This window comes from Platichthys flesus, chromosome 9, assembly GCF_949316205.1.
Source record: "Platichthys flesus chromosome 9, fPlaFle2.1, whole genome shotgun sequence".
Taxonomy (NCBI): Eukaryota; Metazoa; Chordata; class Actinopteri; order Pleuronectiformes; family Pleuronectidae; genus Platichthys; species Platichthys flesus.
The window spans coordinates 2,610,628-2,637,888 of record NC_084953.1 but is presented as its reverse complement, the minus strand read 5'-3'; the positions used below and the strand labels follow the sequence as shown (position 1 = coordinate 2,637,888).

Here is a 27,261-nt window from a genome sequence, read left to right as displayed (position 1 = left end):
AAACCTGACACTGTTTCTGAGAATGTTTGAAGATTAAATTATTCTCCAAACTCTGTAACAAAGGGTTCAGAGAAAAAACACGGCTAAAAAAAACTGTTAACATTGTAGGGAGGTCCTTCATCAATATGGTTGCAATAACAAATACAGAGAAAATGGTTGTTGGGTTGATTCCCAGCTGCTGTATCAGTGCCCTGAACCCTGTTATTCCCACTGGCCGTGCTAATGCCTTGCATCACGGTTCCACCACCTTATGAGGTTGGTTCAGGGTTAGAAAAATTGCCATTTAATGCAGTACACTTTGAATTGAGTGGTAATTGTCACATGTTCATCCTCATGCTGACACGTCTGTAGAAGCAGAACTGAACCTACAATCAAACGCAAAGTTCAGATAATCCATCACATGACTTTATTCGTTGATAGTCACAGATTTGATACGACAATAACTTCATTTAATAAAAACTGCGTAGGATAGTTCTGAGTTTGCCACAAGCCATTGAATTGAACAGTTATTTAAATGATGAGATTTACTGCAGGTTGTTCATTAACATCCTCAGCAGCTCTATAGCACAGAGAGAAAAAGACTATGCCAGTGTTGTTAGAACAAATAAACACGTCCACATCAGCTGCTCTGCTTTATTCGTGTTCTTCTTTATTTTTTTAAAATGTATAAATATACAGTCTCATAAATACCACACATTAACACTGATGGGTAAGACACTGAACATTTATCCATGTAGGCGTCGAGTCACTCTTTACATTTCACAGACGTAACAACCTCACACAGTCGTTATCGGGACACAGAGGACAGGAGGTTTGTGTGGAGGCGTCTCCGTCGGGCGGAGGTAGCGTAAGTTTGTTTTGATGCAGAAGCAAATGTTTAAACCTCATGTGTATTTATATATATATCATGACTTGATATATGAAAGAGTTAAATCAGACACAGGGGACGGGGGGGGACACATGCACAAACAGTGGACATGACACGGCAAAACCCTTAAAGGACCAAAGACATCCAGGAATTAATGAAATTTATAAAAAAAAGAGAAATGAAATCTGGACCTCGTGAACTTTTCTTACGTCACCTTCTGAACCTCTGATTCTTCTAAACTCTGAACACAAACAGATCTCCATCAGCGTCTCTTGTACGTTTTCAGTCTTGTCTTCTTCTTCCCTTCTTCCCACTATACGTTTAGGCACCACCACTTAACGCCTGCGTGTTCTTCGCATAGTCCCAGTTTTTCATCTCGTTCTTCTGAGGCAGATCCTGGATCAGCTTGGAGTTGAGGAAGCGTCTGTAGGAGTCTTTCTCCATCAGGACGTAGATCCTCCTCTGGGCCTCGTCGAAACAGGACGGGCAGGCGTGCTCCACGTTCTGCCTCGTGTCCTCTCTGGTGGCCGCGTCCAAGTTCACCTGGAGACAACGAGGAGGAGGGACGGAGAATAAACTTCAGCACTTAGCACCGACAGGTTCGAGACCAGTGGAGGAGCAGGTCCAGGATTGATACTGGGTGAATTGTGCTTCATGTGCAAGAACATAACTCTGAAACAATCTATACACAACTTTATAAAAAAGCTTTTATCATGTGATAATGTGTATCTTTATTATTAATGTGACATTTTTAGTGAGTTTCATATTGGTTATTTTTATAACGCATTGAAAAGTGCTGTACAAATAAAGTTATTGTTTCAATATATATATACATATATATATATATTTTTTTGTAAAGAACATGTTAGTTTTGCTTTTATAGTTTTGCAATATTACCTTCTAAAATGATATGCTAAGGGATTGAGAGAAATCAGTAAAACTATATATATATATATATATATATATATATATATATATATATATATAAAAATAATACTTGTTTGCGCCTGTTTGATAACGAATTTCCCAAAACACAAATGATTATTGGATGAAGGATGAAAATATGAAACAATCATAAATGAAATGGAAAGTCAGGTGGAAAGTGTTTCGATGAAATCAAAGAGTAAAAGCCTCTTTAATGAGGCAGCTCAGTGAAACGTCATTAGTGTTGCAGCACTATTCATTATATCCACAGACTCATGTGTTGCTTCACTGAAGTGGAATGTGCAGTCGCATTAATACGATTTATGAAATGTGTTTACAGCTCTCAACATTCATTATAATCACTCTGAGCCTCTTTCTAGTTTACTCACATTCACCATAATAATAAAAAACAGCTCTAATCACCTCATTAGGGGCGTCGGCCTCCACGTATTGCCGGTAGATGTCCTTGGCTCTGGTCACCAGCTTGGAGGCTCCGGTCTTCTTGTATTCCTCACAGGCGAGCCAGAAGTCCATGTTCTCCTCGCTGAACTCCGACCTCAGGAAGCTGCGGAAGACCCAGCGACCGGCTAACGAGGGAAGAGGAGAAGAAAAGGTTTCTGTTAAATATCAATTCCACTTTTTACAGGTGCACAAAGTGAAGGTGCAGAGCTCAAGATGTAACTGAGGCTGAATGTGAGAAGGCAAAAGGTCTGAATCAGTTGCTCCAGACTTTTTCTAGAACTTCTCCTGCCAGTCAGTGTGAATATGGCAGGTACATATCCAGACCTTTCCCACCAAGCTAGTGGATGTGTTGATGACACAACGGGCTCAAAACTGGATAAACACAAATATCTCAGGACGAGATTTGGATCTCAGTGTCCTCAGTGTAATTGGAGCTGGAGTTTGTGTTAACTTCATGTCGAAGGAAATAAACACAATAAAATAGCACAATTCTAATGTGAAATTGAATTTATCCCACAAAATCCAGCAGCGATAATTACAACCTGGCTAGTATCACACGACTTGAAGAAGACACAGATCTGAGGCTTCATTTGAGATCCTACATGATTCCAGGGATGGATGGACAGATGGATGGATGGACAGATGGACGGATGGACGGATGGACGGATGGACGGATGGACGGATGGACGAGGAGGCTTCTGAGGCCATGATGAGATAAAGTGAAGGTCGGAAAAAAAGTCGGACGAAGTCGGGAAGACATGACGATGTCAGAGGTCAGCGGATGAGATCATGGAACCGAGGAGGTCGGCGCCCAGCTGGTTCCCGCAAGGCCATTGCTCCCGGTTTTTGTGTCCTCGCACACACACAGTGTAATTCTCTGAGGGATTGTGCACATGCACATATACACACTGTGCTGGTCAACGCGTCCTGAGGGGCCTCTGACGAGTGTCTCCAGACACGTAGGAGAAAACCAGGGCCTGAGAACGTGTGTGTGTGTGTGTGTGTGTGTGAGTATAGACCAAGTTTCCTGTGTCAATCCTGTTAACTTTTCTTTAACAACACACAAAGCCCAAATGCTGAATATTAACAATTCAAAAAGCCGCACAACTTTTGAAATCTCTGGATCCTTCCAGAAAGCATTAGTGAGGAATGTGGAGGTCGAGGCCTCGTCTGATCATATTCCCACAGCTGCAGCAGCATCATGTCACAGGAGAATTTATCATGTTTAGTTGTTTGATATATTTAAATCAACCCCAGGAGAGAATCTGCATGACAGTCAGTGTTATACGAATCAGACCAAGTCCTGTGGGATTCGCTTTGGACACATTAGACTTAGATTTAATAATAATGAGATTTTTATTGAACACTTACTGTCACTGTTCATGACGTGGCTGAAGGACTCTTTCCATTGCTTCACCTCGGTTGCAGTCGGAACTCTGAAACACAGAGGAACAGGTTTTTAAATTCAGCTGCATGACTTTGCACTGCACAGAGACGCATGCAGTCTGTCTTCAGGGCGGATTTTGAGTTTTGATCCCCTGCTGGAGGTGTTCACGTGTATAAAACCATATTAATACAGTTTATTAAGGTTGTAAGGAAAGAAGTGGACTTTGATTGTAACCAGCTCATGAAGGAACACGAGAACCTTCCAGAGGGAACCTGAGGTCGATGAGGTTGGACGATTCCACAACCCGACGTCATGTGCTCCTACGCAAACCAGATCCCATATCAGGAATTATGCTACTTCCTGAAATGCTAATTAAGTTCCGAATTAATATCATGATAGCCATTATGATTTTTTTCCGGTAGTAAAACAAACCAGCTTCTGCTTCTGCAATTACAGCTCGAAACAAAGCGTCACAGATCCTCGAAATACAGAAAGGAGGAAGCAGGAAACAGGAAATCATCTATTTCCCTCTGAATTAATTTATTTTTCAGCTGTGGTTTGTCACTGAAACCCGTTCACCTCTTTTCTCATCCTCCCTTCATCTGTCTCCAAAACATACTGAGATGATCCCTCATTAAACTGATGGTTTAATGTTTTGAGTCTTGAGGAGGACAAGTCACATGTAGGGGGATGGATCAATGACCTGCAGGGATTTCAAATGAATCAGACTCGTGTCAAGTAGTTTTATAATCAGGGAGATGAATCCTCTCAGAGGCTTCATCACAAACACCTTCCAGGGTTTCAACATTTAAAATGTAAGATTCAAATTAAAGACCTAAGTCAAGTCCGACAGGTATGAAGGAAGATCAGAGTTCCAGAAGATAAGTGGAAGAAGACGAGTAGAAAACCGTGCGTTATCTCTGAATCTAATATTCACAGCCAATGTGTGGAGATCAATTTGTTTATAGACGATGAGTTATCAGCTCCACATCGGTCTTGGTTGTAGTTTTATCTCACTGAGCTAACATCTGCATCATTGAGAAAAGAACCACAACGCACAGAGATAATACACACTCTGCATGACGACAACAGAAGCAGTGTTAAATGAACCTAAATGACCGAAACACAATTGAGACACAACTGACACAGAGCCGCTCGACAGACGCATGCACAGAGAGTTTATGGTTTGGATCATAAGCTTCGTGCATGTGGTTAAATTAGCTTCATTCATTAAACCCAGTGTTCCCAGTGACAGATTAGTTCCTCTGACCTCTTCACAGCAGCAGCAGCAGCAGCAACGTTCTTCTCCTTCGTCTGCTTCTGATCTGCAGCTTGAGGTTCAGGCTTCTGCAGTAAGAAGCTTATTTTGTGCTTGATGTCTTTGGCACTGTGGAGAGGAAGGTGACAGGGCGGGGGGGGGGGGGGGTAACAGCATTTCAGAAGAGTTCAGGTTGTTTTGCTTCTAATAAAACAATTCTGTACCTGTTGTTTCAAGTCACAGACTGATTTAAAACAGAATAAGTTCAATTAAAAAATGAATATTCATCATCAAATCCATTTTCCTCAGATCTTACCTTTTCAGGCACGTTGCAGGAAGAGTTGCGAGTCCTTTACACATGGCGACAGAGTTAGAGATCCAAAGACACAGCTGTTGCAGCAGGAGTTTGTTGTGACAGCAAGCAGCAGCGTTCTTCAGTTTTCAACAGCAGCCTGTGGGTTGGCTCCGCCCCCCCCCCCCCCCCCCCCAGCCCACAAGGCTGTATACCTCCAGTGTGCACGCTGACAGGAAACCGACCAATCACAGCAGACCAGGAGAAAGGAGGCAGAGGGAAGGAGGATGGAGGGAAAGTTACAGCCGACGGGATCGGGTGCAACCAAAACAACAGGTGTTTTCCACCGAGGGAGGAACCCAGGAAGTCCTCGCTCTGTGGGGACACACATTCATCAGGTTTGGTTGTGTGTGCAAATTGTTTTAACTCGTTTGCATCAACTCAAATTTTTTGTTGTGATTGAAACACGATCAGCTTTTTTTCAAAGTGGACGTTCATGATCAATGTGAAAGAAAACAGAATCAACGATGGGACCTGGACCAAGAAAGAACCAGAGATTATTACTTTCTGTCACTCGCACTCCAGCAGATTCAAACTTTCCCTTGAAACTCTTCTATGTCACCAAAAATGACATTTGAAAAAATTGCAATTGTGCCTGGATCCGCCGTCACAGCGCCCCCTGCAGTAAAGGAGCCCTACCTGCTACTGAGCCCAAACCACACAAGTTGACAGGATTGGTTTCTTAGGTTTGTGACATCACAACTGCAGGAGAAAGAGTAAAGTAAGAAACAAAGGCCAAAAATAACAATTATAATGAATCACAGCTGCAATATGTATTTACAAAATATATAAACAGTTCTATAAGAGGAATATATGAATACTCACTATGTAACTGAATATGTAATAACAGAGAAACGCCAAATTCATTAACATATTGGTGTATGTGTGTGTGTTTTTGAGCTTGTGTGTTTGCGTATGTGTGTGTGTGTATGTGTGTGTTTGTGTGTGTGTGTATGTGTGTGTGTGTGTGTGTGCGTGTGTGTGTGTGTTTGTGTTGAATGTTTATACAGCTGTTGAATTGCTCCAGCATCTTGTTAAGTTTGTTTTTATTCTGTAAGAAATTAGACAAATTGCATAAACTCAAACCAGATAGATTAGATTTCAGAGTCCTGCAGTTCCCTTTCTGATCCGTGCATGAAAACAAACATGACCTCACTGTGTCCGTCTCTCTTCCACATGTCCTCACGTCTCACGTCTGTCGGCCTGAACACGTTTCCTCTGATCCGAGGCCTGAAAGCAGCTTTTTCTTCCCTGTCACGTTTGAATCATGGACGACTCCGAGCGGGGGGGTTTACTTGTACTGTGGCCAAAGAGAAAGGATGACAATCACTGATGAGGTCACAGTGGAGGGTTGTGGTCCCTGACTGATGAACGAGTCCCTCTCCTCTGACCTCACGGTGACATTTCATCTGATTTGGCCAAGAATTGTGTTTTTTTAACTTTACACATGAGGCAAAATGCCCTAAATCTGATTTCAGCTGGATTCCCTCCTCCATGTAAACATCCAGGACACGACCAGTCTCTCCTTGTAATGCCAACTTCTCATCAATCGATTTAGTTGTTGTGTTTAATGTTTGTTTTTTAATGTTTCTTTTAAATGTGACAGTTTGGATGTGACATGTTGTGTTTCTACTGTGTAAAGTATTTTCTATTCTATTCTATTTCTATGTATCCTAAATACATCAGGGCAAGAGAAACCCATCCACTGTTTATGATGCCACCATGATGAAGATCGATAAAAAAAGATGAGCTACTGGTGATGCCATCTTACGTGGTGATGTCATTTGGAGTCTGTGAAGTAGTGATCAGGGGGCGGAGCCACAGAGTCACGGTCCCGGCGATGCACAAGCTCGACCAATCACGAGTGAGTCCCAGGTGCCAATCAAGACGTTTCACCCAAATAACTAATTAAGACCAAACTTATCAGAAACACATTAAAATGACAGAAACCATCACATGACAAGACAATTTCCCATTTTTAAATTACTTCAAAAGAACATTGTATTCAATGTGATTCCCTCATATCTATCAAATCATTCCTGAGTATAACATCACAGTTTATTTGTTTCATTCCTTGTGAACATTCGCTGTGAGCTTCTGTTCAGTCTGGTTCTTTGTTTCTCCGTCACCTTCAGTGTCAGTGAGCTGCGACGGGTCCGGCGGCTGCAGAGCGAGTGAACCTGAACGGACAGAAACATGTGGTGCTCTTCTCACCGTTTGTTTCTCAGGACAATGGCACTAAAATAACTCTGTTTGGTTTCTGTCAACGAAGAGCTGTGTGTGTGTGTGTGTGTGTGTGTGTGTGTGTGTGTTTGTGTGTGTGTGTGCATCTCATTAAGCTGCAGCAGCGGAACACAAACACGCTGGCGTCAGGGGAGAGCTGCTGAGAGACTCCAACAAATAAAACACACTAAGATTGAAACACATTAATAAAACGTGTGATGTAAATATATAAAAAGACGACTTCAGATTCAGTTTTTCCTTTTGGACGGTGATGGTTCTTTATCCCCGGTGTTTTGAGAAGAAAAGAGATTTTATCTATATCACATGTGTCGTTCTTTCTTGGAGGAATTTTCAATTGTGTTATTTCACTGAAATCTGTGCTACCAAAAGATTATGCACATCAATAAAACATAGTTTCATGTCTATTTCAAATTTGTCAAGCCCCGAATCATTACAACAAGAAATCCTGTTTCACGGTAATGGTAGATCCCATGAGTTATTCCACAACAGCCTCATCCTGGGTGAGAAGAATCCTCCTCTACTCTCCGTTCAGTTCCTGTCAGCGAGTTGTTTCCAAAGCAAAAGTTTCCACCGCTCCTGTTTTCACCAAAACAAGTGAGCACACTGCAATTTCGGTACGGAAAAATAAAACAAACTGAGTGTTTAAAGGGAACAAGGTGCATCATATGTTCATATCATATATCCAAAATAGTGGACTCATGGCTCCACAGGTCGAGAGGGGTCAGAGCTGTGGATGTGGACGCTTGTGTGACTCAGTCCTGGATAAATTATGCTGCTCACGCCTTCCTTAAACCCCACTGGTCCCACAGCTCCACAGAGGAGCCCACCACTAGCTCACCAGCTCCACAGAGGAGCCCACCACTAGCTCACCAGCTCCACAGAGGAGCGTTAGAGGGATAATTGAGTTTCTGGTGTGGTCAAGAGCCTCACCTGTCGCCCGGAGGGACACTCTGCGTGACGGTTTAAATCTCTCAGCCGTGATGTGGGAATTAAACTCTGACATCGTTATCGCTTGTTTGCAGCGCGGCTTCGACAAAGAGCTCTGGAGAGAAACAGTAACAGGCTGGGAAGTCATATATTTAAAATATTCACATTTCTGTTCAATTTAACATTCACAATATGAAGGACACGTCCTCAACCTGACCTGAGGTCAGTGATATTACAGTGAGATCCATTTACCTCAGTTGTTATTCATGTCTCACAGCGGAGGTGCAGCGGGGGGGGGGGGGGTCATTTCTGCCTCAGTGTGACAACAGGTCCACAGCATTTCGTTATCTTAATCTGATCTGATCTAAACTTTTTTTATCTTATCTTATCTTATCTCATAAGGGTATTATCTTATCTTATCTTGTCTTATCTTATCTTATCTTATCTTATCTTATCTTATCTTATCTTATCTTATCTTGTCTTATCTTAACTTATCTTATCTTATCTTGTCTTATCTTATCTTATCTGGTCTTATCTTACCCTATCTTATCTTATCTTATCTGGTCTTATCTTACTTTATCTTGTCTTATCTTATCTTATCTTATCTCATAAGGGTATTATCTTATCTTATCTTGTCTAATCATATCTTATCTTATCTTATCTTATCTTGTCTTATCTTATCTTATCTTATCTTGTCTTATCTTATCTTATCTTATCTTGTCTTATCTTATCTGGTCTTATCTAACCCTATCTTGTCTTATCTTATCTTATCTGGTCTTATCTTACCTTATCTTGTCTTATCTTATCTTATCTTATCTGGTCTTATCTTACCTTATCTGGTCTTATCTTATCTGGTCTTATCTTTTCTTATCTGGTCTTATCTTATCTTATCTAGTCTTATCTTACCTTATCTTACCTTATCTTATCTTATCTTATCTGGTCTTATCTTACCTTATCTGGTCTTATCTTATCTGGTCTTATCTTTTCTTAACTGGTCTTATCTTATCTTATCTGGTCTTATCTTATCTTATCTAGTCTTATCTTACCTTATCTTACCTTATCTTATCTTATCTTATCTGGTCTTATCTTATCTTATCTTGTCTTATCTTATCTTATCTTATCTTGTCTTATCTTATCTGGTCTTATCTAACCCTATCTTGTCTTATCTTATCTTATCTGGTCTTATCTTACCTTATCTTGTCTTATCTTATCTTACCTTATCTGGTCTTATCTTATCTTTTCTTATCTGGTCTTATCTTATCTTATCTGGTCTTATCTTATCTTATCTAGTCTTATCTTACCTTATCTTACCTTATCTTATCTTTTCTTATCTGGTCTTATCTTATCTTATCTGGTCTTATCTTATCTTATCTAGTCTTATCTTACCTTATCTTGTCTTATCTTATCTTATCTTATCTGGTCTTATCTTACCTTATCTGGTCTTATCTTATCTGGTCTTATCTTTTCTTATCTGGTCTTATCCTACCTTATCTTGTCTTATCTTATCTTTTCTGGTCTTATCTTTTCTGGTCTTATCTAATCTTTTCTGGTCTTATCTTATCTGGTCTTATCTTATCTAATCTCTAAATTACTACAAAAATCTTCCCTGCTGAGCTACATTTGACAACACGTAAACTTTCTCTCATCAACACAAACCCTGACTTCCCGGCATCGACCTGTCGAGAGCAGCTGTTCTATGAAAAGGTCCCATATGGTAACTCTGCAGAGTTCTTTGTGCCGTGACGGTTTGAACGCCGGCTTGGCTCCGACAATAAAGACTTGATCAGGGTTGAAGACGGCTTTCATCTCCTCCCCTGAGCCGTGGCCATTAGCATAACAAAGCCGGGCTAAGAGTTTTCCAAATGACCCGTAGCCCAGAACTCCCGGTGCTGCGGCGGAGGAGGAGGTGAGGTGAGTGTTTACAGTCCTGGTCGGTGAGCCGGCCCTGGTTCTCCATAATGAGCTGTGATGAGGCTACGTGAGGAGCAGCAGGTTCAGATGAGTATCAGGACCACGGCTGCTGCTGCTGCTGGAGGCCCCAGGCCCAGCTTTGATCAAAGGTGATGGATGACTCACTGAAATGTGTGTGTGGGTGTGTGTGTGTGTGTGGGTGTGTGTGTGGGTGGTTGGCTACATGTTGTATTGATTTGTTGTTACACGGCTGTGGAGAGATTAGAGACTGTGTGTGTTTTGTTAGATGAGTTGATAAACTGATTAATGCCGTCGCAGCGAAACCGACAAACGAGGTGACACAAGGACGCTTTGGGCTGATGCTGGATTTTAAATCTCCTCGTCATCTCAAATAAAACTGTCACTTATCTCTGATTTATTAAATTTCATAAGACGCAATGCTGCCAACCTCCTGTTTAAACGTCAATAAAGAATAGAGCAGGACTCAGAGACCAAGCTCGTCTTTATCGATCAACCACTTCCATTAACTCTAGGAAATGTTAGGAGGCGTGCTCGTTGTACATTATGCAAAATGTTAACTTTATAACCTTATAAATACACAAGAAAAACATTTGTTTGTGCTTGTTAGCTTCATCTCGAGTGCTGTGAATTCTGGGATCGTTTGGAACGAGGAGGTTCCACCCTTCAGATCCTACAAGGACTGAGAATGGAAGGATGCATTTTTTGGGACGCATCAGATGGAGCCTTCGAAATGAGGGATGTTGCCCCTGAATTGAGGTTCTGATGTTCTGTCAAAGTTCTCTAATTCACCTCGGAGGGGGTTCGATACTTGAATAAGACCCTGAACGACCGACTGCTCCTGACGCTGCTCCATCAGTGGGTGAATGTGCATGACTGGGGGAATCAGACACAGGCTGGAAAACTCACTGCAAATGCAGCAAATTAACATTCTGCTGTGAGGACACACAAACACACACACACACACTTAGGGACTTACAAGTTGAAAACAACCATCTTTCCTACTTTGTGACGCTCCTCATGTCCACTTTACCTCATTGTCCCTGAATAGTTCATTCACCTCAACTCTCCTGTGAGTCACAATCACCGCTCAGTGAAATCAGGCTTAATCGAGGACAGGGCTCCCTGATCGGCTGTCGACCCCCTTCTCTAAAGACACACACACACGTTTCTCAGCAGTTGTTGAGTCATTGTTGTGTTTATCATTATGCACGAGTCAAGCTCTGGTGGTGAGAACTCGCTCGGCAGCGAACTTGAGCTAAGTTCATAATGTCACGCTTCCTCAAGCAGCCACTGTATAATGAGGTGTAGACAAAAACACACATCCTCCTACAAATATCATTTCATCTGTGGTTGTGTTGTGTAAACACTGTTAGCGACAGTTTGACCACGGGCGCCTCTGGAGACTTTTCAGATTGCCGGTCTGCAGGCGGCCTGGAAGTGATTCCGTTATGTGACCAGCAGACGCTCGTGTTGCAGCCGCAGGCCCCAGCGGCTGCACCAGGGGACCGTCTGTGTAATGAGTAACTTCAGGGCTTCACATGACAGGGGAAAGGAGAACACCCCCCCCCCCCCCCCCCGCACATATGTTTTATTACGAGGCCAATTTGTTTGTAATATCAGTGACGCACCTTGAGTTTCTGCTTTCCAGAGCAATCCATCACCCGGGCTCCTGAGGGAAAGCAAACAACACAGTGAGGTACTGTGGATGATGATGATGATGATGATACATGGACACACCGCGTGCACTCGGATCCCACTGCAGGCTGTCCCCAACCAGTCAAACACAAGAGGGGGTCCTTGTTCAAGTGTTGCATATCGTCCACCAGCAACTGGGATTCGGCTCTAGCTCCCTAACAATGAATGGACGGATGGTTCCAATATATTCTACCACATCTTAAAGGTGATCTAGTGGCCCCCAGGTGGACAAGGGGCCCCTGAAAACGACTAATTCATAGCACAGTAATATTGTGATAACCCCCTTAATTCTATGATTGGTTAAGTAAGACACTGCAGATTCATCATGGTCAGAAACATCAGAACTAGTTTTTTGCACCATTGTGCATTAAAAACATGCTGTGGTCACATTCACTGATCTTCATCTGCAGGATTTTATGCATTACATGAATTTACATGTGTAAAGATGTTCCTAATGAAATGCTCAGTCAACGCAATGCTATGCTATGACATGAGTTTGTGTGTGATTCAATAAAACAATCACGCACAATCATATATTATCCCGTCATGTGTAATCCGATTTGTGTATCTTTGTTATTGAAAATGCAATTTCCGGCCTTTTTTCACACTTATTGGGATTTCACTTTAAGATGTAAAAGAAAAAGTCTATAAAGTTTTTCACACAAATTCAATCACAAATTGTTTCTCCACTTCATAAAACAGCTTTTTATTAACATTTATATTGTGTTACCTAATAATTTGAGCGTATAAGAGAGGCCCCTCCAAGCAAAAACAATCAGAAACCCTTTGATGAAATATATTCACACTCACACTCACATCCAAGAAAACAACTCGAGTGAAGTGTGGAAAAAGTGTTTCCTCTGCTCTGAGTCAAGAGGGAACATTCTCACCATCCCTCCTGAATTATTCAGGTTCTCTGTGAACTGGTCTCTTCAAGGTTCATTAACATCAGAGCCGAGCAGCAGCAGCATCCTTCAGACAATGAATCAGGAAGTTTCACTTTCCTGTCATAAAAGTACGAGAATACAAATGTCTTGATGTCCATGTCAGGTATATGTGAGACCCGAGTTCCAAAATGAGTATTTAAACATTAAAAAAAACATGAAAATAATACATAAATACATATAAAATACTGTTTCTGCCTGAGTTAGTTGTTAATTACATCTTAAAGCGGAATCAATTAATGTTTGGAAGTTAGAAAATGAACTGACAGATGCTCTAATTTACTATCAACTCAACCCTGCCACCTCCATGTTAATTTATGGGACATGGACCAAATTAAAGAGTAAATTGTACGTCTCCAAAGACAGTTTAGAATTTCAAATAGTTTTCATCACAGTGATGTATCTTCAACTGTTCGTGTTTCTGATAAGTTTTGTTCTAATTGATAATTTGAAGCTTTAAAAAACGAGGTGAAAGCTCATAATTGACAGTTGGGACTGACTCAGGAGTCGACCTCGAGGAGTGGAGAAGGGTCGTCCATCTTTTTAGGATCTTTGATTTAGAATAAACAACAGAATGAAGCAAACAATAAAAATCAATATTCGAAAAAACAAAGATCTTTTCTTTATTTGACTGCAGAAGTCGGATTTGTTTTTCATGCAAAACATTCATGTCAATGTAATGAAATAAAAATAAGTATATCTTCAAATATGTAAATTGTCTGCAGAGCTATTGTTTACTCCATAACTCATTGCACATAACAGCCATAAGAGGGTTGTGCGGTTCATAGAGCGGCGGAGGAAGCACTCATTGACCTGTGCTGTGTTTCCTTGAGGGGGGGGGGAACTATCTCACCAGCTCAGAGAACACTTCATCTCAGAGGATCAGCACAAACTCGAGGACAAACCCACATTAACACATCTCATCCATATGATTTAACACGTGAAACTGAAGAGGAGGACAGGAAGAAAGCATCAGGTGACTATTCACAAACACTGTTAAGAGTCAGTGCACAAGGTGTATAGAAGTGCACATTACCAGAGCAACAACACAAAGGTTAAACTGACCATACACAAATTCAATATAACCTCACAGCTTTATTTTGTTGAATGCATCAAGTAAATGTGACAGCGCGGTCTGCAGAGGCCTTGATTTAGAAAATAAAGAAGCTCAAATATTCTGGTTATGATTGATGCCGTCCTACTCTGGTGACGTAATTTGTAGATTAACATTTTGTAATTAGCGTAATGTAGAAATCATGTGGAGGTCTCGACCAATCAGGAGTCAGTTTCAGGTGCAAATCCTTTAGCAAAAATCATAGGAATCAGAAACCAGAACACAGGACTACCTGAAATGAAAGACAATCTTTATATCTAATGTGTGCTTTTACTTTTTAGTGTCCCATCTACTAACATGGAGCAGGTTTATCACCCACACTGCACCTGCATGAGTACGACTGCGCCACTAGAGGCCACCAAGCAAAACAAATGTGTCGTGATCGACTGCTTGCACACACACAACCTACAGCCTGTGCAGTCGTTCTGCTCCAGAATCCAAATGTAATACATCACAGACCATAAACACACAATCCAGGTCCGACACACCCTGAAGTGGGTTCGACACGTCCCCCCCCCCCCCCCACGAGACGAGATCCACTGAGTCCTGATGACTCTCCCCGAGCGACAGTCGTTCCTCATCCTCCGAATCTTAACTGCGTCTGTTGCTCCTGCTCTGGTCCCTGTCAGTTGATCAACTGTTATAGTCTCAGATCTGTGGAACGAGTGAGGTCATACAACACTCAGGGTTACTGGTTTAAAGGGTGAATGTGTAATTTTGTCTGTGTGAATGTGTATTTGTAATTTTATTTCCCATTACTGTAGTTTCACGTGTTGTTATCTTGTTCTGAATCCACAAGTTCTCCTCCTCACACTTGTCAACAACCCATCTTGCACCTTGAAGTGAGTCTGTGTGTGCACTGGTGTTCCATTAGACTCTAGCACCACCTAGTGTCTGACACGAGACCTGTCCCACTGAGTCCCTGGGAGCTGACTCAGGGTTTCTCAGAACTCAAACGATCACTGGGCTAATTTTCAACCTTCTCTTTATGTACCACCAGTCAGAGATCATCATGATGACATAATGTGTGGGCTGTTATTTACTGTACAGGATCCTGAGGTCAGAGGCCCCAACGCTTATTCTCTTAAAACCAAGTTTTATTTTTTTTTTCTTTAGCTTTTAACTGCAGCCAATTCTTTCCTTTGTTTGCTCTTATTCCAGAGTAAAGTCCGGAACATGTACTTTTTCATTAGAAGTTGATATATTTCTCAGTTAAGACGACAGACTGATCTATGTGTAGCTCTAACCTGCGGGGGGGGGGACACACCCCCGCGTTACCTTTCCCCCTTTGCCCTGAAGATGTGGTTGTTCTGTGTGTTTCCATTATCAGCAGCAACTCTGCCCTGTTAATAAGAAACAGAGAAATGTGGATTATTTTAATTATATCACTGATTTCACACCCAAACAAACCTTAAAGTCATGAAAACATTTAAATATAGCACACTTACACATTATGTTATGCTGCAACATAATTTGTAAATGAAATAAAAAAGTTTACCCAACATATATTTAACATTTAGAGAAACTGAAACATGTTTTTTAAAGTGAATATGAAGTCACTTTAAAAGGCCAAATAATGTAAGTCAGCTTTAACCTCTTTAACTAAATATGTAAATATTCAACAAAATTTTTTTTAATTTCAACTGGACTTTGACTTTTGTTCGAGTTACTTCACTTTAAAGTCATAGACACAATATGAGCTGTGGCTGGATGTCGTCTCCAGCTTCGCTTTGTGTACTCATTAAAACCTTGTGAATAAGTTTGTTGAAGAATGAGTAGATATAACATTTAACATTAGAAAATGCATTAAACTAACAAAACATTTATCTTATTTGTATTTCATGGATTGTCTCTCATGCTGCTTTCAGACGTGCACTGGACTCTGCAGCTCCTCCACACTTTCTGCAGAGGAGGAGCACGTGTGAAAGCAAAGTGTCCTCCTGACCCACTCAGACTTTCTCCTCCTGACCTCCTGGTACAAGCGAGGTAGAGGTAATACATCACTTCCTGTCCCTGTCTGGAGAATGTGTTGCTATTTGTGAACATGTCTGTGCAGAAAATCTCCTGCTAAGTTTTGCACGTGTGAAAGGAAACTTAATGTGATTCTCTGGATTCTCCCTGCAGGTCTGAAGAACCTGTCCTCCCATCTGTCCGTCAGTTTGAGGCCCTGCATTCAGATCAGTATCTACCAGGGCGCTCGGGTTCAAACAGTTCTTACGTAAGTGCACCTGACAGAGGTTGCAAAACAGCAGCTGCACGAGAAAATATCGACTTTCTGCGGTTCAGCCGTGTCCATGGATTGTGTATCTGGTTAAGCCAAAGGTCAGCAAGTTATCCTCTCTTTGACTTCGGTGCAGATGTTGATCGGTGAAGACCTCAGATTCAGGTGAAAGTTCAGGAACGTGCAGGAGTGTAACATCCTTCAGTTTGTGAACTCTTCTCGTATTTGTGTTATTTTACCCCCGCGGAAATATGAAGCAAGAGTCAGGAAAGAAACTATTAAAGTTTGGTGCAGTTTCACTTTCCCTGACATGACTGGATCGGACATTTTTCAACATTTTCATTAACTTCCCATCATTTATGGATCTGGATGAAGATCATAGAGCGAATATATCTATGATCATGTGTAACGTGGAGATCTGAATAGAATCTGGATCAAGTGAATTTAAATGTGGTTTCTTCAGGATTTTTACATTTCAATCATTTTAAAATTCAGCCTGAAACCCTCAGAAAAGCAGGAGTCAGTAGAAAGTCTGGGGTCACGACCTCTGGCCGTCTCTCTGCTTCACTGTGATGCAATCACAGCTGTTGCAGCGGTCACCTCATGCTGCTTCGAGACAAAAGTCTGTTCCAATAGACTCAAGATAACCAGTTTGATTAGTTTACATCATTCCTCAACTTTTGGATCAGTGGATCCTGGCGAAGCTGCAGGATCGAGGCCTCCAGTCTTGGATTCTGAGTCAAATCGGGGGAAAGAGTGTGTCGACTGGTTTCGGGCCTTTTTCCACTCGGCTCACAGACAGATGACAGATCACAGACAGTTTGACTTCGGGGCTGATTCCCCCCCGACTGATAAGATCCATTGTGCAAGTCCGTACAGTAGCTGAGTGGTCGGCAGATACAGATCATCACATGCAGCATTCTTTGAAGGGGCCGTGTGCTTTTGGGGGGGCTGGGGGGGTCAATGGTCATATTTACCTGAGGTGACATGAGGGGAGTGATAGTGTGTGTGCGTGTGCGTGGGTGTGTGTGTGTAAGAGAGAGAGAGACAGGGATGGGGGGTGCTTACAGTAGCAGGATATAAGAGGCCTCCCTGTCCCTCTCTGCTCATCTCTCCTCCCTGTGTGTGTCTGTGTGTGTTCAGACTCATCTCAGGCATTTACCATGAAGCACTGTGTTCTGCTGCTGCTGGCGTTGGGCCTCGCCCACGTCCTGGCCGCTCCGGTGGAGCAGGTCGGCCCGGTGGAGGGGTCGTGTGACGACGCCTTCGTGAAGAGCGCCGCTAAAGAGGCTCTCAAAAAGATCAACCAGGACCGGAAGGAGGGCTACGTGTTCGCCCTGCACCACCTGTCCGACGCACACCTGGAGAAACATGTGAGTCCCTGACCACACGCACACTTGTGTAATACCCAGTGGAAGGCTGATAGGGGAGGATCAACCCATCTAGAGACGTGTCTGACGATAGGTCCTATGTTTGTATATATTTTTATCATGTCAAAGGTTAAGAAAAGTCATCAAACTAAGATCCAGATTTACTTTATCATTATTTCCTCCTCTCTTACTCGACACACAGGATTTTTAATTCTCAGAATTCTGAGATTACAAGAATAAAGTCATAGTTTTAAGAGTAAAAGTCAAAATCTTATTGGATCGTAATATCAATAATTATAATTTTGAAACCCACGATGGCATCTTTTCTAGTGAGTTTTAGTATAATATTGTAAAAGTAGGTCATCTCTTTGCTCTTGCAAATCTCAGTTTTGCATTAAATTACAGCAACAAATAGGTCAAACTAAAATAAAAAAAAATTCCCCGAAGCTGAGAAAGCAAAATACAAAATAAAGAAACTTAAGGGAAGAATCATTCATAAGAGACAATTTGAAGTCGGGCGAGTAAATGAGATGTTTGGTTCAGGAAATCAGAATTTAGACGAATGAAGCATTTCAACATTCATTTAGTGATGTGTCATCTGAGTAAACGACTGATATGTGTGTGTTTGTGTTTGTTTGTTTGTGTTTGTGTGCGTCACAGGGAGAACATGGCGTTGTCTTCTACCTGACTATGGACGTGGTGGAGACCAACTGCAGCGTTCTGGGCACATACCACTGGCAGACCTGTGCAGCTCGCTCCGTGGAAGACACACCGGTGAGAAAACAGCATGAACCACGTTCTCCATCCACATTGTGTACGTGCAGCACATTAACACGTGTGTCTCTGCAGGTGTATGGACAGTGTAAAGCTGCCATCTTCATCAGCAGGGTGAACAGAGTGCTGCGTCTCTACAAGTACGACTGTACTCTCAGACCAGGTGAGAGAAGACGAGCAACAATTCAAACAACTTCCAGTTTTATAAATATGCCATTTCTGAGACTGAGAACTCGGGTGAAATGAGATTTAGTTTAACTCCGACCTGCTTTTCTCTGTGCTTAGTTCCTGCAGCCAGGGTGACTGAAATCTGTCCCGACTGCCCGAGTCTGATGGACAAGGAGGACGCTAAGGTCCAGAAGGTTGTGTCCGCCGCTCTGAAGAAGTTCAACGATGAGAGCGACATGACCAAGCAATTCGCTCTGCTCCAGGTCACCCGCGCCAGTCTTTCGGTAAGATTTAAAAAACACCAAGAGGTCACGTTAACGAGCTGCATCCTCACATATTACATGCAGAGAATAAAGGTGACTGTGGAGGACAACACGAAACCTTCACTACAGAAACTCCTCCTGATTGTGATTGTTGTTGTTAGGAACTAGCATCAGGTTCCACCGAACGTTAAGGAACACGTACGACTCCGGTGTAACTCGTTATATATTCGACCGGCTCCTGACCAAAGTATTTCAATTGTGATGTTGATGTGTGTATTTCTTTTTAACACATTTCTAGATGGGCATGGCCACATTCTACAATGTGGAGTTCACCATCCAGGAGACGACCTGCAGGAGGGACGTGCCGCTGGCTGATAAGTGCCCCCTCCTGGAATGCGAGTTCGCTGTGAGTCCTGACACTTTGTTTGTTGTCTCATCTGGGTCAAATTGTTTACTTCAAATTCCAGGATTTGTGTTGAGGTGTTAAAAAAGAGACATCGGTGAATCCTTCAAACATCCGGCCTCTGTCTCTGCTGAGGTCAAATTCGGTTAATTTGACCAATTTGATTAAATAGCTATATTTATTTTACAATTTACTTTTCTGGTTTTAATTTTAACGACTCAACTGTCGAACATGACGCCCGGCCTTGTTTGGAAGCATCAGAGAACTTATCAGAAACATGAACAAACATCAGTGTGATAAGAACTAGAGCAAATATTTATCCAACGTGCACTTCGAATTTTTGGAGTTTGGTCCCATTTGCTAACATGGAGAAAGCATGGTTTATGATTATTGACAATACTTCAGCCAGCCACCAGGGGAGCCGTCATGTCGTCCATCTTTATAAACAGTAATAAACCAGCAGATTATTTCAGTTTTCTGCTCGTATCTCTGGATTGTTTCACTTTAATAAATAATAGTGAAATAGCAGACAACTTTATGGATCATTTATAATTTATTATATTCTTGTGTATCTTATTTTGTTTCTCTGGTTCCCTCCTCAGCACAAGGGCTTCTGTAAGGGAGGAGAGGTCACCCCCCCCACTGGGGAGACTGAGATCACTGTGGAGTGTGACATCTACGAGCCGGAGGTAAGACTCCTACTTTGAATGTCACCTGGAAATAAACGGAAATCTATAATACAATAATAATGAAAGCAAATGTGTAAGAATTCATTCATAGCAATGAAATGAAATATTATTATTAGTCCCATGAACATTTTTCAAGAAGGTTGAAGGTTCCTCCAGGTTGTAGTAACATTATGTCTTCACGGTTTGAATTTCAATATTTGAACCGAATCAAGTGTTGATTTCGATTTATTAATTTTACCCTTTGTGTGTTTTGCAGGCTGCTGACAGAGAGAAGAAGCTCCACCTCCTCGGCGGAGAGACTGACCACAGCCACGGTGACAAACATGCACATGACGCCGCCCATGACCACGCCCACGGCTCCGACCACGAACACTCACACGACCACGAGTCTGACCACACCGAGAGCCACACTCATCAACACCAAGCCCATAACCACACCCACGCCCACGACGCCGACCACCACCACACCCACGACAAAGGCAGCGCCCACAGCCACGCCCACGACCACACCCACGACCACGACGCAGGCAGCGCCCACAGCCACGCCCACGACCACACCCACGACCACGACGCAGGCAGCGCCCCCAGGCCCGCCCACCACCACACCCACGACCACGACGCAGGCAGCGCCCACAGGCACGCCCACGACCACACCCACGACCACGGCCACGGCCACGATCACGTGCACGCCCATCACGCCAAAGCGCACAACCACACCGGTGACTCACCACACCAACACCACGGCTACGAGCACACTGGCGCCGAGCACACCCACGAACACGACCACGAGCTCGCTCTGGACCACGAGCACAAGCACGCTCACCTGCACGTGCACGAGCACCACCACCATCACCACGAGCACGAGCACGAGAAGGCACACCACGACCACCCAGAGGGCAAGGTGAAGATGTTGCCCTCCATCGACCAGCCCATGATCCTGCCTTTCTTCCCAGAAGCCCCTGAGGCCGGGGTCACTCTGCCCGCCAAGCCCGACCCCCAGATCCCCGGGGCGATGGAGCCCACCATCCACGCGTTCCCCACCTCCTTCTCCGCCCTGTGCCCCGCCCTGACGGGGGAGCTCTCCCTGGTGGACAAGCTCTTCACTGAGGACCCCCGGTTCAAGCGACCCTCATAAGGAGGAGCTCCACTGGAACCTGAATGGATCTGGAAGAACTCAAACGCTCAGACTGTAGTGAAGCAACGACAGGAAACGTCTGGAGTCGCGTCTCGGCCGTTTCCTGTCGTTTCCAAATTGTGTTGATGTCAGCACAAAACATCTACGTGCTGTTGTCTCTGTTCACTTCCACCATCTAATAAAACAAAGGAAAACATCGTATGAACAACGTCAACCGGTTTTATTCTCACATTTTACCATTGGTTGTCATAGGTATTAAAAAATAATCTAATTTGTTTGGCGAAAAAACAATAAATGATACCACAAATACTCATCTGCTGTTTTCTGTGTTGATCCACAACAAGGAAATCCATTGTGTGTTGATTAAATTCACTAAACGCACACTCGCCACAACCAATTATCTCTGTCCTCTCACTGCTGCTAGTGAACACCATGAAGTTAAACTTTAATCCAACACTAGTGAGTTAAACAAGATAAAAAATGCATCAAAATATGTGTTTAAAACAGCCTGAAAGATATATTTTCTTTATTTGTAAGTACATTTACACACTGAGTACTGTCTGCAGGGTTGCACATCTGAAGTTTCACACAATCGTCTTTATCTCTGACTTGTCCTGTGTGAGTTTGTGCAGAAAGAGGTAGAAAGACCTCAAAAGGCCATCAGATCCTCCAAATTTGTTACGTCATAATATAAAACCTACAATAGAGTATTAGGGTCATATTGAATAAAATAATACTTAGCATTCAATGAGTTCCCCATGTTGTGGATCTTAACTTACAGTCTATGATTTACTTAAAGTTAAAACCAGAAAAGCCATAACAGAAATGTGTGTTTAATTTTATAATTTGTCTGAATCAATTCTCTGAGAACTTAACATTAATACCTACAAATAAATTCTGAAGGTATTTTATGAGATCCTGTTAAATGACAAATATAACATTGGATTAAATAAATAATAGGTAACTTAGTATGTCTTACTTCTCTGCAGATGTTTAGTCTATATCCCAGCTGTACCATTTTTAAATAAAATTACTTTATTTATGAAACTTTATCTATATAGGACCTTTCTAAACACAGTTACAAGGTGTTAAAGATTGAATGCAAAAAACAGGAAACGATTCAAATCCTTTAGAAGATCACGTGGCATTAGAGCACAGACACAGCAGCAAAAGATATATAAGAATAGAAAGGAGTCAAAACATCATAAAATAAAACTATAGAAATAGATGTCTGAGGTAGGAGAAGCTACTCCTATAAAAGTGCGTCTTTAAGAGATATTTAAAAGACAATAGGAGTTTGCCAGATGTCTTAGAGGCCATTTGCTGAGGACCTCATGGTACAACCAAGGTCTCAAAACATCTAAATGCTCTTTGGTGCAAATCTGAAAGATTCCGGCTGCTGCGTTTTGGAGGAGGTGTAATTCATGCCGGCTCTGTTGGCTCAGGCAGGTGAAGAGAGAACTGTAATAACCCAAACAAGAGGAAATGAGAGCACAAATGAGATGAGATCTCTTGGTTTCTTCTGGAAAAATCTTGAGTTCCTGAGCTGCAAATACACAACATGATTATTTAAAGTCATTGTGAAAGGTGAAACTTTACAATTGTCTCCACTGTTTTGGGACAGAGACGCCAGGTAATTCAAGGTATTGACTTTCTCACGGCCAATAGACGTTGCCTCTGTCTTGCCATCCAGCATCTTGTATGCTAAATACAATGAGTGAAGCTGCTGATTGGATCAGTACTCACTACTGAGGACTTATAACTGTTTTGATGAGCTTTCCTTTCTTTCATTTCTTTCATTTCCCCTGTTCCCCAGTGTACTATGACCCTGCAGGTAACCGGAGCCAGCCATTGGCCTAGAGAGCAGCAGATAGAGGTTGTTTGCTCATCCTTCAGGAGAGAGGAGAAAGTCCAACGTCAGCCTCTCCTGTTCAAACCCTGTCTGGACTAAAAAAAACGAACCTGTCTTGCAAAGAAATATTTACAGAGCAGGGCATGACTTAGCCTTAATGCTAAACTGCCAGGGTAGGAGTTAGCAGGTCAGCTGTGGTGGATTGTTCCTATCAGGCCTTGTTGGTGGATGTGCGTGAGCGTGTAGATGTGAGAGGATGAGTGGGTTCCTGCTGATCCTATGTGTGGCCCTGCTGCAGCAGGAGGGACGAGCCCGGCCAGAGCCTCCAGGCTGCAGCAGCCCCGAGGCCGTGCGAGTGGCAGAAGAAGCCATGGAGCAGATCAACCAGGACGCCACGCACGGATACGTCCTGTCACTCAACCGACTGTACCACGTCTCTCACAGCACGGACACGGTGAGAGCAGACACACACCAGCAAACACACATGTAGAAGCAAAACACTGAGATATGCTACAGCTTCACAGCGGATGGAGCAACAGCCTGTTTGCATTTTGTGTCTATTTGAACGTGATAAGAATCATTAGAGTCTGTTTGTGTGTGTGTGTGTGTGTGTGTGTGTGTGTGTGTGTGTGTGTGTGTGTGTGTGTGTGTTTGTGTGTGTTTGTGTGCGTCCGGCAGAGCTATGGGACACTCTACAGGGTGTCCATGGACGTCTTGGAGACCAAATGCCACATCAGCAGCAGGAAGCCGTGGAAAGAGTGTGAAGTCAGAGATGTTTCTGAAGTACTAGTAAGTACCACAAGGGGCTGCATCCATTTAGGAGTCTAGACTGATTACGTCACAGTTGTGTGGCTAGGCTGTCCCACTTCGGAAGACATGTGTCCTTCCATTCCATAACAAAGGGTCCGAAGGGAGGATCCTTCTGAGAATAACTGAAGCTAACCAGCTAACAATGTGGGTGGGTTAGTTGCAGTCATTAACTTGTGTGTTGTGTTAACGCTTGACAAATGCATGCCTGCGACACACAACACAGCTGTTCTTCGTGCTGGTGATCACATCCGGTTCACCAACTACCTCTGCCTCCTGTAATAACGTGATGTGATTGGCTGGTGCCTCCGTTGTCGCATGAAAAGTCAGGTTCTGCTCGGCTTCTGATGTACACAGCACGAGCAACGCAACACAACGGAATCACAATGCAGACAAATGACGATGAGTGATCCTTGAGATGAGGGGATCTAAACCCATGTGTTTGTGTCCTTCAGGTTTACGGAGAGTGTGATGTCTCAGCCTCCTTAGACACTCAAGTCAAACTTCGGAGCTACTCCTGTGTTCTTCATGAAGGTAACTCACGTGTTATTCTCTTTGAACACATCGTTAAGTCAACATCGACTTTGCTCCAGCCATGTTCTCCATTGACCTGGACTCTTTTGCTCGATGTGTTCAGTTTCTGCTCTTTTGGTGGTGATGACGTGTCCAGACTGTCCCACCGCTAACGACATGAGCGATCCCATCGTGGTGGAAACGGCCAAACTCTCGCTGCAGAGGTTCAACAAGGAGAGTGGCCTGGACAACGTCTTCGCTCTGGGGAACATCACAAAAGCCAGTTTCCAGGTTGAGAACACAAACAACACACATGAATGATTAAGGGCTGTGACTAGGGTTGCAAAGGGGCGGAAAATCTCCGGTAAATTTCGGGAAACTTTCCATGGGAATATTGAGCTCTGGAATTTTGGGAATTTTGAAAAAATAAAATAAAACACTAAGCAATAAAAACATCATTCAAAACTCTATTTTAAAGATGTATGGAATGCAGCACACCCTCCACTGTACATTCAGGACTAGTCAGGTAAGTTTCGATGATATTACTGGGGAAAATATATTAACATGCTGATTGAGGATTGTTCATCAGTTCATCTAGCCTATTTCTATTCATTTATCCATGAATTGTAAATATTTTTAAAGGCGATTCCAATATTTTGCCTAACTATTTTTATCTCTGGCATTGCATTAGTGTTTTTTTACAAGCTTTCTTTCTCATCTTATTCTACAAGTTCAATGCCACATGCAGAAGGTCATGTGTGGAGACATTTCACTCCAGCCAATGTAGAAGGAAAGGCTGTGTACATTTGAAAATACTGTGCAAAGTACTATGTTAAGAATGACACAAAGATCCAGAAGCATATAATCAAGTGCCCAAAGTTTCCTCAGGGCTCAAATCAGCCTCTGACAAAACAAAATATGTATATATATGTCTTTATATATGACAAAGTAAATACAGTTAGCATAAATTACCCACACAATTTCCAGTTTTTTCCCGGTAATTCCCGTTAATTCCTGTATATTCCCACATATTCCCATATATTCATATTGAAAATGTCCCACTTTGAATATTCCCAGAATTTTGCAACCCCAGCTGTGACTCACATTGGCCAGATTGCAATACAGGAAGGGACCATGAATTAGAAAGAAAGAAATAGAGTTGTGTTCTCTGAATCAATGAATGATCATTAATTGGAGATTCATATTCTGGGATACTGACTTCCACGAAGCATTAAAGAATTGTTTTATAACTCTTCATATGTTTCTGGGCTGATAAGTAAACACATACTTTGCGTACATTATGTGTTTGTGTGCTTTTCCAGTGGGTGGTTGGTCCGTCGTACTTCGTGGAGTTCACCATCGTGGAGACGGTGTGTTCAAAGAAGACGGAGGCCAGTGAGCTGAGCAGCTGTTTGCCTATGGACTGCCAGTTTGCTGTGAGTCACACACACACACACACACACACACACACACACACACACACACACACACACACACACACACTCACAGAGATTAAGAGTATTTCCATACATGTCTTATTCTTGTGCATATTTGCATAAGAACGTTAAGCCTCAGAAGCTCCTTCATGGCCTCTGACCTTCTTGTTGTGTCTCGTTTCTTTCCTCTCAGCACCGAGGTTTCTGTTCCGGTTCACACATGAGCATCGAGGACGAGTTTGACTTCAAGCCTCTCGTTGGAAAAGGAATCAACTCAAGGAACCCTGTGGAAGTGAAGTGTGAGATCTACGAGCCTCAGGTCTGTGCCTCGTCTGCAGTGACGCTCCACACGTCAGGACTTTACATGTCTGATCTTTAGGATTTCAACAGCAAACTAATTCTTCAAATGCATAAACTATTTACTGCATCTCTGAAGGGACAATCTTGTCAAATTTCTAGCTGTTGAAACGTGTTTTATTTAAACATAAAGTTTAGAAGTTTTGAGACAATATTTAAAGAAGCTTGTCTTCTTCAGCTCCAAGGAGCTTTACTGTGTCTTCAGCTCCTTGTTTTGTGGTTTTATGGTTCACATGTGGTTCATTTTCTTCAACACATGTGTGTTTGCTCTTCTCTCTCCTCCTCTGCAGGCCGCTGCTGTGGAGGAGCAGCTCCATGCCCGAGCTGACAGTAAACACACCGGGCATCAGCACCACAACCACACACACCTGCATCCCCACGAGCACGAGCACGAGCACGCCGTCACACCCAGCCCTGACGCCACTGTCCCCAAACCACGGGGCTCCCTGGGGACTGTGGTGAATGAAGCTGCTGCTCCCAGATCTGCCCCGGCTGCCAGCTCCTGCCCCGGCCCACGACGCCACAATCTGGACATATTCAGAATCAAACTCTGACCGGCTGCACACACAGGGCTGAGTCTACTTCCTGCATGTTGTTGCTTGTTGTATAGATGAGACACGAGATTGTAAAATGAAAGAAAATGTTGAGTTTTACCAACGATAATCCTTGTTAATAATCAGATTACATTTACTGTTTGATTAAAGCCTTCATAAAGCTGGAAGTCTGGTTATTATTTCCTCCTCAAGTGGGAACTGTTGTCAGTTTGGTCTTTCTGTTGAAACATCTATAAAGAAAGTTGCCCCCTGGTGGCTGGCTGCTGTATAGGTCATAAACCCTGCCTCCTCTTTGTTAGTAGATGGGACATGGATAAAAAAAAAAACGGAAACTCGTATGAGGATGGTTTCTGTCATTTCAGGTCGTTCTTAACACATTGTTGTTCATGTCTCTGATAAGTTTTGTTTTGTTATTTGATGATATAAAAACTGACTCTTTATTGGTCGATCAAGGCCAAGATGCATCTGGATCCAGCATATATCCAGTTATCTAATCAATTGTTTTCAGACAAGACCTTTGGAAGAACTGCAAATAAACACCAGAGTTCCGTGCACTTCCGAAAACAACTATATTTAGATATAGCTCAAACAAGAAAACAATATTTGTGCATC

General features: G+C 42.7%; 2 protein-coding genes and 1 long non-coding RNA gene across 3 annotated transcripts; 1 reads left to right on the top strand and 2 right to left on the bottom strand.

The window, feature by feature from the left end:
* Positions 1-391: 391 nt before the first annotated feature.
* rgs4 (regulator of G protein signaling 4) lies at positions 392-5,357 on the bottom strand. The gene is made up of 5 exons (XM_062396357.1): positions 5,216-5,357; positions 4,912-5,028; positions 3,626-3,690; positions 2,216-2,379; positions 392-1,411 (listed from the first exon to the last, which is right to left on the bottom strand). Exons 1-5 carry the CDS (start codon positions 5,257-5,259, stop codon positions 1,190-1,192), a joined length of 612 nt encoding a protein of 203 aa, XP_062252341.1. The 5' UTR covers positions 5,260-5,357; the 3' UTR covers positions 392-1,189.
* Positions 5,358-6,414: 1,057 nt separating this feature from the next.
* LOC133961018 (uncharacterized) lies at positions 6,415-8,716 on the bottom strand. The gene is made up of 3 exons (XR_009921958.1): positions 8,675-8,716; positions 7,023-8,537; positions 6,415-6,551 (listed from the first exon to the last, which is right to left on the bottom strand). It is a non-coding gene; the product is annotated as an uncharacterized LOC133961018 (long non-coding RNA).
* Positions 8,717-17,429: 8,713 nt separating this feature from the next.
* fetub (fetuin B) lies at positions 17,430-26,816 on the top strand. The gene is made up of 14 exons (XM_062395620.1): positions 17,430-17,701; positions 18,359-18,472; positions 18,548-18,635; positions 18,758-18,924; positions 19,202-19,309; positions 19,909-19,995; positions 20,252-21,126; positions 23,229-23,436; positions 23,661-23,771; positions 24,245-24,323; positions 24,427-24,593; positions 25,625-25,738; positions 25,932-26,057; positions 26,386-26,816. The coding sequence occupies exons 1-14, from the start codon at positions 17,492-17,494 to the stop codon at positions 26,647-26,649; spliced, it is 2,718 nt and encodes a 905-aa protein (XP_062251604.1). The 5' UTR covers positions 17,430-17,491; the 3' UTR covers positions 26,650-26,816.
* The last annotated feature ends 445 nt before the right edge of the window (positions 26,817-27,261 follow it).